Raw genomic sequence first — 14,131 nt, forward strand, 5'->3', positions numbered from 1 at the left:
GGGGGCAGAGCCTGGGGTCTGCCGGGGCAGGGGAGCAGAGCCCGCGTCCCTGAAGTGTTGGGGTGGCCTCCATACCTGGGTGTCCCCCCCCAGCCCCGCCCAATCATGATCATCATCATCAATCGTATTTATTGAGCGCTTACTATGTGCAGAGCACTGTAGTAAGCGCTTGGGAAGTACAAATTGGCAACATATAGAGACAGTCCCTACCCAACAGTGGGCTCACAGTCTAAAACGGGGAGACGGAGAACAAAACCAAACATACTAACAAAATAAAATAAATAGGATAGATATGTACAAGTAAAATAGAGTAATAAATATGTACAAACATATATACATATATACAGGTGCTGTGGGGAAGGGAAGGAGGTAAGATGGGGGGATGGAGAGGGGGACGAGGGGGAGAGGAAGGAAGGGGCTCAGTCTGGGAAGGCCTCCTGGAGGAGGTGAGCTCTCAGCAGGGCCTTGAAGGGAGGAAGAGAGCGAGCTTGGTGGAGGGGCAGAGGGAGGGCATTCCAGGCCCGGGGGAGGACGTGGGCCGGGGGTCGATGGCGGGACAGGCGAGAACGAGGTACGGTGAGGAGATTAGTGGCGGAGGAGCGGAGGGTGCGGGCTGGGCTGGAGAAGGAGAGAAGGGAGGTGAGGTAGGAGGGGGCAAGGTGATGGACAGCTTTGAAGCCCAGGGTGAGGAGTTTCTGCCTGATAATCATACTAGCCACCCCTATCTTTCCCCTCTCCCAGGGACAGTGATCCCCCCACAGGCCTCGCTGGTGTTCCACGTCCTGCTGGTGGACCTCCACAACCCCAAGGATGGGGTGCAGCTGGAGACGCTGCTTCAGCCCCCCGAATGCGGGCGCAGGGCTGTACCGGGCGACTTCATCCGCTACCACTACAACGGCTCCCTCCTGGATGGCACGCTCTTCGACTCCAGGTCTGCGGGCCACCGGGGCGTGGGTGGGCTCTGGGCTGAGAGGGGAAGGAGGGGGCGGGGGCCGGGGACTGGTTGGAGACGGATGCCCATCAATGCCCATCCTGACAATGGCAGAGTCGGCAGCTCTGGCTTAGTTAGAAACAGCATGGCTTAGTGGAAAGAGTCCAGGACCGAACCCTTGCCTGCTGGTTGAGTGACCTTGGGAGAGTCACTTCACTTCTGCAAAGTATGGGTGAAATGCCTGTTCTCCCTCTCCTCGAGACTGTGAACCCCATGTGGGGCAGGGATCGTGTCCGATCTGATTGTCTGGTATCTACTCCAATGCCTGTATATATGTTTGTACATATTTATTACTCTATTTATTTATTTATTTATTTTACTTGTACATATCTATTCTATTTATTTTATTTTGGTAGTATGTTTGGTTTTGTTCTCTGTCTCCCCCTTTTAGACTGTGAGCCCACTGTTGGGTAGGGACCGTCTCTATATGTTGCCAATTTGTACTTCCCAAGCGCTTAGTACAGTGCTCTGCACATAGTAAGCGCTCAATAAATACGACTGATGATGATATGCCCCCACAGTTACTCACGCAACCACACGTACAACACGTACATCGGGCAGGGCTACATCATCACGGGCATGGACCAGGGCCTGCAGGGCGTATGCATCGGGGAGAAGAGACGCATCACCGTGCCCCCACACCTGGCCTACGGAGAGAACGGGGCAGGTAGGGCCGGGCCAGCCGGGCGGGCGGGCAGCAGCCCCCAAAACCGGCCGGCTCCCCCCGGGGCCCTCCCTAAGTCCCTCTTTCGGAGCCCCGCTGCTAGGATGCTGACCCCCAAGAGAACCCAGAATGTGGACTAGTATGACTTCCAAAGAGACTAAGGATGACTAGTATGTATACTAGTAGTAGGATGGCTAGTATGACTTCCAAAGAGACTAAGGATATTTGGGGATATTTGGGGTCCCCTGGGAGGGGACAGAACACACGGCCAGGCCCCGTGACCTCAGCAGGCCTCATCCCGGGCCCCACGTCGCCAGGGACCGGGCTCCAGGTTGGGGAGAGGTGGGAGTTGCTACGTCCTTGATGGAGGGAAGCGGACCCTGGAGCTCCCTTGGACCAGTTAGCATCTCCAGACCCCAAGGCCTAGGAAGAGGGGGGTCCCCACAGCTCCTCCCTCAGAAGTGGGGAGCAGGAAGCGTTTAAAGCAGCTTTGCAAGCGGTTGCCTGCTCAGGCCAGTAGCAAAGAACACTCATTGGAGTCCCTCGATTCTTAAGAAACTTGGGAAAGGGTGAGGGGAGAGGGATTTCCAGCAGAGCTGAGATGGAGGGAGAGGGAGGCGGCACCTGGGCCCCCGGCTCCCACCTGTCACGGGGAGGGGGGACAGGCTGGGGTCCTCTCCGTCCCCAAACTCAACAAGCTCACTGGCCTCAGGCGACAAGATCCCCGGCTCGGCCGTCCTCGTCTTCGACGTTCACGTCCTCGACTTCCACAACCCCGCGGACCCGGTGGAGGTGCGGACCCTGGTCCGGCCCGAGAGCTGCAATGAGACCTCCAGGCTGAGGGACTACGTGCGCTACCACTACAACTGCTCCCTGATGGATGGCACCCGGCTCTTTTCCTCGTGAGTGCCACCGTTTGCACACCCTGGGGTGGGTCGGTTGCAACGGGGAACCGCGTGACACCAGGTGTGTTAAACAGTGAATCTGAGTCCCGGACGCACACCACTGCATACTGCGTCCACCTCATCACCGACATGGCTGACCGGGGTTCCCCGGGAGAGCCAGGCCTCACCCCTCACCTGAGGGCAGGCTCTGCCCCTGATAAGCAGCATGGCCTAGTGGATAGAGAACAGGCCTGGGAGCTGCTGTGTGACCTAGGGCGAGTCCCTTCACTTCTCTGGGCCTCAGTGACCTCATCTGGAAAATAGGGATTGAGACTCCTGGGGCGGGGAGTGTGTCCAACCCCATTTGCTTGTATCCACCCCGGCGTTTAGTACAGTGCCTGGCGCACGGTAAGTGCTTAACAAATACCGTTATTATTGTTCCTATTATTATGTGGTCAAACGGGCAGCCATGACCGAAGGGAGGCTCAGGTGAACCGGAGGGGTGGACCAGGCTGTGGACCCTGGAGGGCTTTCCGGATGGTGGGTGGGGAGGGACTGTCGTTCCGGCACAGCCCCAATCAATCAACGGTATATATTAAGCGCTTACTGTGTGCAGAGCACCGTACTAAGCACTTAGGAAAGTACAATAATATAGAATCGGCTCTCTGTCCTCAGACATGACTACGGGCAGCCCCAGGAGGTGACGCTGGGGGCCAACACGGTGATCGAAGGGCTGAACACGGGGCTGCAGGGCATGTGCGTGGGAGAACAGCGGCGCCTTATCATCCCCCCGCACCTGGGCCACGGCGAGCACGGCGGTGAGGACCCACCCACCCCCGAGGACCCCACCGGCGCCCCGTCACCCCAGGCCGGGACGGGAGAGGGATGTTGGGGATGGGGGTGAAGCCGGACCCCCTTCCGAACGCCTGTGACCAGGACCTCCCCCCTCTCCCCTTCCCCAGCCCGGGGCGTTCCCGGTAGTGCCGTGCTGCTGTTCGAGGTGGAATTGGTGGCACTGGAGGAAGGCCTCCCAGAGGGCTACCTGTTCATCTGGCACGGGGACCCGCCCGGCAGCCTCTACCAGGACATGGACCGTGATCAGGATGGCCAGATCACCCTGGAGGAGGTGAGCGACCCGGGCACGGACGGGCCAGCCCTCACGTCTCTCACCTCCCCCAACCCAAACCCCAGCCGGGGCACCCTCAGGGCTCCCCCAGAACTCACAACCCTCTCCATCCACCTCTCCCCCTAGTTCTCCGCATTCATCAAGGCTCAGGTGGCAGAGGGCAAGGGGCGTCTCCTGCCGGGGCAGGACCCGGACAAGACCATCGCCGACATGTTCCGCAACCAGGACCGCAACCAGGACGGCACGATCACCAGCGCGGAGCTGAAGCTCAAGTTGGATGAGGACCAGGAGAGGATCCACGAGGAGCTCTGATCGGGGGGGGGGGGGTGCGTGGGGAACGGCAGCTGGGGAGCGACCGTGCAGCTGGCTGCCGGCCCCGGGGGTAGGGCAGTCCCAGCAGGGCCACCAGAGAATGCCAGCCCGGGGGCTGGTATTTATCTGCAAGGCTGTCTTATGGACCGTTAGGGTTTTCATTCCAGCAAGGAGTCCCAACCCAGGGAGCCGACATGGAGCGGGAAGTGTTCCGGGGGAAGAGAAGAATGACTGGCAGCTCCCCTGCCCGAGACCCATTACCGAATGCCTCCCACTCAGCATCCCCCCACCTCCCAGCCCGGAGGCCGCTCATCTACCTCCCGGGGCCACGCGCTGCCCCTGCCCCGGTTCAGGCCGGCCCTTGGGGATGCTCTGAGCTGGGGGGATAGTGCAGGGAGGGCAGGGTGTTACTTAAAGCAGCGACAGCAGCCCCGTCTGCCCGCCCTGGCAGCTGAGTGGGCCCAGGGCGAAGACCTACCAAATTTGGGTGGGTGGCTCCGTCTTGGCGATCCTGAGGGGAATGCTGTTCCACGGGAGAAAGCCCGGCAGGTGCCTGTCACTCTTCACCCCAAATAAACAAGCGAACCCCAAGCGAACCTTCAGACCTGGACCGGTGGAGGTTTTGTGGAGGAAGGGGCGTGAAATGACCGGGCTGGGGGTGCGCGGATGGGGACAAACACATAGAGACCTGGAGTTTCTCCGCAACTGCTCCCGGCTGAGTTCTTTAATCCTCCCCAGCGGGGACTGCTGGGCCACACCGGCCCCAGGATCCCGTGGCAACCCCCGAGAGTTGCCCTCTGTGGCTGAGGCAAAGTCCAGTTGGTCCCGCCAAGCTGGGCCTGGCTGCCCGGGGCCGGGGGTGAGTCTGAGTGGCAGCCGAGGGCCAGTCCCCGTGGAGCCAGGCTGCTCCAGGCTTTGCCCAGCTCACGTGCCCCTATAATCGCACCACCGGGGCTGCAGGGGTGACCAGGCACCCCGCACCCTCACAATCTGGTCCGGGGGGCGGGGGCGACTGGGCTGTGAGCGGCCGGTCAAGAGGAACCTAGAGCGGCCCCTCGCTAAGGGGGGCGGCCTCGCCAGCCGGGCCCCGCGGGGCTGGCCGGTCCCCGGGCAGTATGTGCTGCAGGATACCGATGACCACATCCAGCGTCTCATCCTTCTCCAGCACGATGTCGTAGGCGTCCAGGTAGCGTTCCCGCTGCTCCTCCACCTGTGGGAGGTACTCAGGTCAGGGACATTCCCCCCACTCGCAGACCGCGACGCCCAAGTACGCGGTGCCGGCCTGCAGGAGGGCGGATCAAAGGGGCCCACCGACCAAACCTTGCCGCCAGCCGTGGGGGTCAGGGAAAGAGCAGCCCCGCCGTGGGGAGGACTCTGGGGGCTGCCCACCTGCCCAACCCCTGCCAGGCCCACCTTGTCATTCAGGAAGCCTATCTTGAGCAGGATGCTGAGACCCGGGACGCTGTCTGCCATGGTCAGGTCCCCCATGGAGTCGCCTAGCAGGATGACGTTGGGCCGGGCCTGCAGCTGCGCGGACGAGCCTTCTAGCACCGAGCTGTTCTTATTGTACGTGTGGATGAGTGGATCCTTGAACCGCCACAGAACACCCTAGACCGCCAGGGTGGGTGGGGGGTGGGGGGCAAGCTGAGCCTCCCAAGTTTCCGACCAGACTGGACAGCTTCCCAGGGGCTAGAAGAGCTGAGAGTCTGAGGGCCTGAGAGGAGACCCGGTTGGGTCTTTGGGCCAAAAGGTGTGCCAGCCTGCCTAGCCCCCAGTCCACCCCCCTTGACCAACTTCTTGCCCCAACACTCCCAAAAGGACAGACTTGCACCAGCCCTCCGCACCCCCACAGCCAGGATGCCCCCCAGCTTCCCTCCCAGTCCCTCCTCAGCCGTCCGGCCCATCTACCCTACCCCTAAAACCCCGCGCTGGGCGACACCAGAGGCCTCCTGCCCCTCCCTGATGTCTCACGTCTTCGTTGAAGTCCATGAAGTTGGAGACCACTTGCACGTTCGGGTGTAGGACCCCGGCCTGCCGGGTGATCTCCTCCACGATGTCGCCCACCCCGGCGGAGAAGATGAACAGAGGCACGTGGCTCAGGTGCAGAGTGTTGAAGAAGGCCTCGAAGCCCTCCCTGCAAGGTAACCGCCGGTTACCTGCCCGAGCCATCCCGTCCCCAACCCAGGCCCCTGCAGACCCCCCCCCCTCCCATCCCCCTGGCAATGCCTCCCTATCCCAGCCACGGCTACCTGAGCATCACATCGGAGTCACGGACGATCTGGGCAAGCTGGCCCCGCTGGATCTTCTGCTGGCACAGCAGGCCGTGGGCCTTGGTCCACCTGGCCCGGACCACAGCTCAAATCAGCCTCCCTGCAGGCTCCCACAATGGGCTGGGTTGGACGGGGTTGGGACCGTCTGCGCGAGGGTGACCCTCTGCAGCTGGATGACCCAAAGGGAAGCCCCCTCGTCTGTCCCCCGGCGTCCCCACGGGCGCTCACCAGTCCACCATGAGAGGTAGCTTCTCGTCCACGGTGCGGTTGGGGTCAATCTCAATGGGGTAGTAGAAGTGGAACAGATCCTTCAGCTGGGATGATCGTGGAGATACAGAGAGACGTAGCAAAACGGATGGAGAGCGAGAGGGGAAGTCTTGGCCCCTGAGCCCAAGAACCCCCCAATAGCCTGACTGGGGAGGCCAGGATGCAGGGAAGGATGCTCCCCCCGCCTTACCCAACCAACCTGGGCCCGCCGACTCCAGCCCCACTACACACATGGGGATCTGAGGCCTAAACACTGCTGGATCAGTCAATCAGCTGACGGGATTTACTGGGCACCGAATGTGGGCAGACCACTGTGCTAAACACTTTTTTTGGGGGGGGTGGGGGGGTACAGGGACTACAGAGTTAGAGGATGCAAACCCTGCCCTCAGGTAGGCCCTTTAGGTTAGTGGGGGGGGGGGGGGGGGGAAGACACAAAGCAATTTGCAGAGAGAAGAGAAAGGAGCTGTGGGTGAACACACGCTCAAATGGTAGTAAACTTAAGTCGCTACGCACCGAAGCGCTACATGTAGATGTGAGAGCAGAGAGATGTAAGTGGCCGAGGAGTGTTGAGCCAAAGGTGGTTGGAGGATGTGACCTGAGTTGGAGGAGAATTAATTGGAGTAGGCTTCCTGGAAGAGAAGAACTTTGAGGCTGTAGACAGCACAATTTGAAGGGGGGAAGGAGCTCCAGACAGGAGGAAGGACTTGAACAAGAGGTTGGAAGCAGAAGGGACAAGAGCCAAGCCCGGTGAAGACACTGAGTGGAGTGGAACGAAGAGCTGAGTTTGTAGTGGGAGGGGGGAGAGAACTGATCCAGTGCTTTAATGCCAATGGACAGGAGTTTCTGCTCAATGTGGAGAGGAGTGGACAGACCACTGAAGGATTCTGAGTGAAGAGAAGTGGACAGACCAACATTTTGGAAAAATAATCCAGGATGCAGACTGGAGTGTGGAGTACGGAGTGTAGCCACAGAGAGAGACCAGTGGGGAGGCGACACCGTATTCGATACAGTATTGAGAAGCAGTGTGGCCTCATGGAAATAGAATGGGCCTAAGAGTCGGAGGACCTGGGATCTAATCCTGGCTCTGCCACCTGTCTGCTGTGTGACCTTGGACAAGTAATTTCACTTCTCTGGGGCCCGAGATACCCCATCTGTAAAACGCAGATTAAGACGGTGAGCCCAGTGTGGGACAGGGAAATAGGGTGGGGAAGTGAGAGGTTAGTAAGGGAAGACTTCTTAGAGGAGATATGGTTTTAGTCGGCTTTGAAGATGGGGAGAGCTACGGTCTGCCGGATACGAACTGGAAGGTCAGAGGGAGGATGGTGAGCCGGGAGAGATTGAGGTACGGTGAGGAAGTTGGGGTCAGAGGAGTGAAGTGTACGGGCTAGGCTGTAGTGGGAGATGAGGGAGGTTAGCTCAAACCCCAGTGGATGGTGCTTGAGGGCAGCAGGAAGTTGGAGGTGGATTAGGATAGAGTTCTTAGATTTGGCGAGGAGGTCGTCTTCCTGAAGTGAAGAGGAAGGAAAGCAGATTTAGAGAGGTTCAAACCGGGCTTCGGAAGGGAGGAAGAGGAGCAGCAATCAATCAATCAATCGTATTTATTGAGCACTTACTGTGTGCACAGCACTGAACTAAGTGCTTGGAAAGTACAAGCTGGCAACATCTAGAGACAGTCCCTACCCAACAGTGGGCTCACAGTCTAGAAGGAGGGAGGACTCTGGGCTGAAAAGGGAGCAGGGAGACGAGGCGATAGCAGGAGGGGGCTGAAGGTTACTACAGTATAAGGGAGATGTGAGCATGTTTGAAGGCCAAAGAGTAGGAGACAGGAGCAGTTGGAGATGGCGAAGAGGGAGGGAGGAAGAGGGGGATGCAAGTGTTTTGAGGAGATGAGAAAATACGAGATCAAAGGCCTAAAGAGGAGAGGCAGAGGCAGATGGTGAGTCGAAGGAGGACACAGAGGCCCAGGTCACTGTCCGCAAAGTCCCTCAGTACGGGGTAGAGGTGTCCAGCCCCAACTGACCCCCTCCCAGCCCTCTGACCCTCGGGCTCCCGGACGGACCCACCTGTTGCTGGCAAACCTCGCTGACGACCTTGCTGGAGTCCAGGATATCTGGAAACATAAAGGAGCAGCTACACTTCCCTGCCCTCTGCCTCCAACCAGTTGCCCACTGCTGCCCACCGTCACTGCCCACCCAACCGCTCCTTACTGTGGGACGTGGGACATCGCCGGCCGTGGAATCCAAACCGGCTCAGGGTCATGTCGAAATCAGAGATCACCTGGGGATCATCGGCAGCCAAGAATTACTCTCCCCACCTTCAAAGCCTTACTGAAGGCACATCTCCTCCAAGAGGCCTTCCCTGACTAAGCCCTCCTTTTCTCTTCTCCCTCTCCCTTCTGCATCACCCTGACTTGCTCCCTTTATTCATCCCCCAACCCAGTCCCAGAGCACTTATGTACATAACTATAATTTATTTATTTATATTAGTGTCTGTCTCCCCCCCTAGACTGTAAGCTCACTTTGGGCACGGAATGTGCCTGCTTATTCTTATACTGTACTCTCCCAAGCACTTAGTACAGTGCTTTGCTCACAGGAAGTGCTCAATAAATACGAATGAATGAAGAGAAAAGTGGCGAGTGGCAACTCCCCACCCCTCCCCAGCCTCTCCTGCCTGGAGCTGGAAACCAGTTCCCTGCCCCATGGACAACTGGGATTGCCGCACTTGGGTTCAGACTTCTCTCCGGACTTTTCTCCCCCTTCAATCTGGCCGTGGCCCCTCCAACTGGGTTCCCTGCTGCTGGTGCCATTTCCCTCTGCAATAAACAGGGACTCCCTCCCTTCAGGCTTCCCCCTTCCCCTTCCCGGCTGTCTTCCCTACCTTTCCTTTCCAATCTCTCCCCAGCTTGCCCTCTTGGCTCCTCCCAAGCTCCCCTCCAGCTCTGCTTTGCTTGCTATTGACTGCCCTGCCTCATTAACAACCCCTCCCCATTTAAATCCTACAACTCTACCTGTCATAACAATAATGATGGCATCTGTTAAATGCTAGGTCCCAAACACCATGCTAAGCACTGGGTTAGAGTCGATCACCTTTGACACAGTCCCTGACTCATATGGGTGACCTTGGGTAAGTCACTTAACTTCTCGGAGCCGCAGTTACCTCACCTGTAAAATGGGGATTAAGACTGTGAGCCCCACGTGGAACAACTCGATCACCTTGTATCCCCCCCCCAGCGCTTAGTACAGTGCTCTGCACAGAGTAAGCACTTAACAAATGCTATCATTATACGGGACTCATAGTCTACAGGGGAGAACAGGTATTCAACCCCGTTTTGCAATGAGGGCACTGAGAGAAGTGAAGTGTCTTGCCCAGGGGCATGAAGCAAGCAAAAGGCAGAGTCAGGACACTCAGGCCATGTTTCCCCACCTTTCAAGAAACTCAGGTAGTTACCCATCCACCTCCGCATCAAACAGAAACTCCTCACCATTGACTTTATGTATATATGTTTATGTATATACGTTACCTGTATATATGTATGTACATATTTATTACTCTATTTATTTATTTATTTATTTTACTTGTACATATCTATCCTATTTATTTTATTTTGTTAGTATGTTTGGTTTTGTTCTCTGTCTCCCCCTTTTAGACTGTGAGCCCACTGTTGGGTAGGGACTGTCTCGATATGTTGCCAATTTGGACTTCCCCAGCGCTTAGTACAGTGCTGTGCACACAGTAAGCGCTCAATAAATACGATTGATGATGATATGTTTGTACATATTTATTACTCTATTTATTTTACTTGTACATATCTATCCTATTTATTTTGTTAGTATGTTTGGTTTTGTTCTCCGTCTCCCCCTTTTAGACTGTGAGCCCACTGCTGGGTGGGGACTGTCTCTATATGTTGCCAACTTGGACTTCCCAAGCGCTTAGTACAGTGCTCTGCACACAGTAAGCGCTCAATAAATACGATTGATGATGATATGTTTGTACATATTTATTACTCTATTTATTTTACTTGTACATATCTATCCTATTTATTTTGTTAGTATGTTTGGTTTTGTTCTCCGTCTCCCCCTTTTAGACTGTGAGCCCACTGCTGGGTGGGGACTGTCTCTATATGTTGCCAACTTGGACTTCCCAAGCGCTTAGTACAGTGCTCTGCACACAGTAAGCGCTCAATAAATACAATTGATGATGATGATATGTTTGTACATATTTATTACTCTATTTTACTTGTACATATCTACCCTATTTATTTTATTTTGTTAGTATATTTGGTTTTGTTCTCCGTCTCCCCCTTTTAGACTGTGAGCCCGCTGTTGGGTAGGGACCGTCTCTATATGTTGCCAATTTGGACTTCCCAAGCGCTTAGTACAGTGCTCTGCACACAGTAAGCGCTCAATAAATACGATTGATGATGATATGTTTGTACATATTTATTACTCTATTTATTTTACTTGTACATATCTATCCTATTTATTTTGTTAGTATGTTTGGTTTTGTTCTCCGTCTCCCCCTTTTAGACTGTGAGCCCACTGCTGGGTGGGGACTGTCTCTATATGTTGCCAACTTGGACTTCCCAAGCGCTTAGTACAGTGCTCTGCACACAGTAAGCGCTCAATAAATACAATTGATGATGATATGTTTGTACATATTTATTACTCTATTTATTTTACTTGTACATATCTATCCTATTTATTTTGTTAGTATGTTTGGTTTTGTTCTCCGTCTCCCCCTTTTAGACTGTGAGCCCACTGCTGGGTGGGGACTGTCTCTATATGTTGCCAACTTGGACTTCCCAAGCGCTTAGTACAGTGCTCTGCACATAGTAAGCGCTCAATAAATACGATTGATGATGATGATATGTTTGTACATATTTATTACTCTATTTTACTTGTACATATCTACCCTATTTATTTTATTTTGTTAGTATATTTGGTTTTGTTCTCCGTCTCCCCCTTTTAGACTGTGAGCCCACTGTTGGGTAGGGACCGTCTCTATATGTTGCCAACTTGTACTTCCCAAGCGCTTAGTCCAGTGCTCTGCACACAGTAAGTGCTCAATAAATACGATTGATGATGATATGTTTGTACATATTTATTACTCTATTTATTTTACTTGTACATATCTATCCTATTTATTTTATTTTGTTAGTATGTTTGGTTTTGTTCTCCGTCTCCCCCTTTTAGACTGTGAGCCCACTGTTGGGTGGGGACTGTCTCTATATGTTGCCAACTTGGACTTCCCAAGCACACAGTAAGCGCTCAATAAATACGATTGATTGATTGATTGAAGGCACTCAATCACCTTGCCCCTTCCTGCCTCAACTCATTCCTCTTCTACGACCCAGCCCGCACACTTCGCTCCTCTAATATTAACCTTCTTTCTGGCTGTTCCTCGATCTCGTCTTCCCTCGCCGCATATCCTCCCTCTGGCCCGGAACGCCATCCGACAACTACCCTCCCTGCCTTCGAAGCCTTATTGTAGGCACTTCTCCTTCAAGAAGCCTTCCCAGACTACGCCCTCTTTTCCTTTTCTTCGACTCCCTTCTGACGTGCTCCCTTTACTCACCCCCACAGCACTTATGTACATATCTGTAATTTCATTCATTCATTCATTCATTCAATCGTATTTATTCAGCACTTACTGTGTGCTAAGCGCTTGGGAAGTACAAGTTGGCAACATATGGAGACGGTCCCTACCCAACAGTGGGCTCACAGTCTAGAAGAGGCAATAAATAAATAAGTAAAAATAAATACATAAATAAATAATAAATAAAATAAAAATAAATAATTTATTTATTTACATTGGTGTCTCTCTCCCCCTCTAGACTGTAAGCTCTTTGTGAGTGGGGAATGGTTTATATTGTTACATTGCACCCTCCCAAGTGCTCTGTACACAATAAGCGCTCGAGAAGCAGCGTGGCTCAGTGGAAAAACCCCGGGCTTTGGAGTCAGAGGTCATGGGTTCAAATCCCGGCTCCGCCAACTGCCAGCTGTGTGACTTTGGGCCAGTCCCTTAACTTCTCTGGGCCTCAGTGACCTCATCTGTAAAATGGGGATTAAAACGGTGAGCCCCCGTGGGACAACCTGATCACCCTGTAACCTCCCCAGCGCTTAGAACAGTGCTTTGCACATAGTAAGCGCTTAACAAATACCATCATCATTATCATCATCATAAATACGACTGACTGACTCCCAACCTCACAGCACTTATGTACATATCTGTAATTTTATTTATATTAATCAATCGCATTTATTGAGCGCTTACTGTGTACAGAGCACTGTACTAGGCGCTTGGGAAGTACAAATTGGCAACATATATTAATGCCCTTCTCCCGCCTTTAGACTGTAAGCTCGATGTAGGCTGGGAATGTTTCTGTTACAGTGTACTCTCCCAAGCACTTAGTACCGTGCTCTACACACATTAAGCGCTCGGTAAATATAAATGAATGACTGGCTGACTGGGATTCCCAGTCCTGGGTTCTTTCCTCTTGGTGATGCTACCTCGCTTTGCCTTAGAAGCCTTCCAAGACTCTTGCTTCCCATTCATCCTCACCTGCTAAAACTCTGCCCCCTCCTCTTCTCAGCAACACTACCTCTCCTCCTTCAACTCCCACGCCCACACCTCTGCCCCATCTCACCGCTGACCGCGCCGACTACTCTGTAGAAGAAAAATGGGAAATTGTCAGGAGTGACCTTCCCGCCAAAACTCTCCCTCTTCACCTCTCCAGATCCTTCCCACCCGACTCGTCTATTCTCTGATGTCTCTCAAGGGAAGATCTCCCCTCGGCTTTCAAAATCCACCCTGTCCATCTGGGCCTCTGACCCCACCCCTGCTTGCCCTCAAAAACCCGCTGCACCCATTCTTCTTCCCTCCTTGACTGCCACCTTCAACCACTTACTCTCTAGTGGCCTCTTCCCACGTTTCCCCTGTCCTAAAAACAAGCAACTCTCTAAATTCCACCTCCCTCTTTTGACCAAACTCCATTTGCAGGTTGTATACACCTTCCCCCTCCACTTCCTCTCTTTCATTTCCCTTCTTCACCCTCTAAAACCTGGTTTTTGCCCCCTTCAGACTCCTGAACTTCTCTCCAAAGCCACCAATGATCTTCACAAATTTACAAGACCCTACCCTACTCTTCGAACTCTCCACTGCCTTTAATGCTGGGGGTCCTGCAGTTTGCTTGGGGAAACAATCGGCTTCAAGGCTGTCCATCCCCTCGCCCCCTCCTACCTCACCTCCCTTCTCTCCTTCTCCAGCCCAGCCCGCACCCTCCGCTCCTCTGCCGCCGCTAACCTCCTCACCGGGCCTCGTTCTCGCCTGTCCCGCCATCGACCCCCGACCCACGTCCTCCCCCTGGCCTGGAATGCCCTCCCTCCACACATCCACCAAGCCAGCTCTCTTCCTCCTTTCAAAGCCCCCGAGAGCTCACCTCCTCCAGGAGGCCTTCCTTCCCAGACTGAGCCCCCTTTTTCCACTCCCCCTCCCCGCCGCCCTACCTCCTTCCCCTCCCCACAGCACCTGTATAGATGTTTGTACAGATTTTTTACTCTATTCTACTTGTACATATTTACTATTCCACTTATTTTGTCAATGATGTGCATCTAGCTT

General features: G+C 54.3%; 2 protein-coding genes across 5 annotated transcripts in view; one reads left to right on the plus strand and one right to left on the minus strand.

Annotated features, from left to right (window-relative positions):
• The window catches only part of FKBP10 (FKBP prolyl isomerase 10), a 23,278-nt gene extending 18,583 nt beyond the window's left edge, over positions 1–4,695 (plus strand). The window contains exons 5-10 of one of the 2 annotated variants that reach the window (XM_038753573.1): positions 742–931; positions 1,513–1,658; positions 2,368–2,557; positions 3,215–3,357; positions 3,502–3,665; positions 3,792–4,693. In XM_038753573.1, the coding sequence (XP_038609501.1) occupies positions 742–931; positions 1,513–1,658; positions 2,368–2,557; positions 3,215–3,357; positions 3,502–3,665; positions 3,792–3,977 (1,019 nt within the window). In that variant the 3' untranslated portion in view covers positions 3,978–4,693. Of the gene's footprint in view, positions 1–741; positions 932–1,512; positions 1,659–2,367; positions 2,558–3,214; positions 3,358–3,501; positions 3,666–3,791 lie in introns of both variants that reach the window. The other variant, XM_038753572.1, reaches the window with a different exon arrangement.
• The window catches only part of NT5C3B (5'-nucleotidase, cytosolic IIIB), a 26,159-nt gene continuing 16,699 nt past the window's right edge, over positions 4,672–14,131 (minus strand). For all 3 annotated transcript variants that reach the window (XM_038753575.1, XM_038753576.1, XM_038753577.1), the window contains 7 exons: positions 8,722–8,791; positions 8,578–8,624; positions 6,476–6,561; positions 6,227–6,316; positions 5,949–6,111; positions 5,391–5,585; positions 4,672–5,187 (listed from right to left, as the gene is read on the minus strand). In XM_038753575.1, coding sequence (XP_038609503.1) covers positions 5,020–5,187; positions 5,391–5,585; positions 5,949–6,111; positions 6,227–6,316; positions 6,476–6,561; positions 8,578–8,624; positions 8,722–8,791 — 819 coding nt within the window. In that variant the 3' untranslated portion in view covers positions 4,672–5,019. The remainder of the gene's footprint in view (positions 5,188–5,390; positions 5,586–5,948; positions 6,112–6,226; positions 6,317–6,475; positions 6,562–8,577; positions 8,625–8,721; positions 8,792–14,131) is intronic.

This window comes from Tachyglossus aculeatus, chromosome 11, assembly GCF_015852505.1.
Source record: "Tachyglossus aculeatus isolate mTacAcu1 chromosome 11, mTacAcu1.pri, whole genome shotgun sequence".
Lineage (NCBI taxonomy): Eukaryota > Metazoa > Chordata > Mammalia > Monotremata > Tachyglossidae > Tachyglossus > Tachyglossus aculeatus.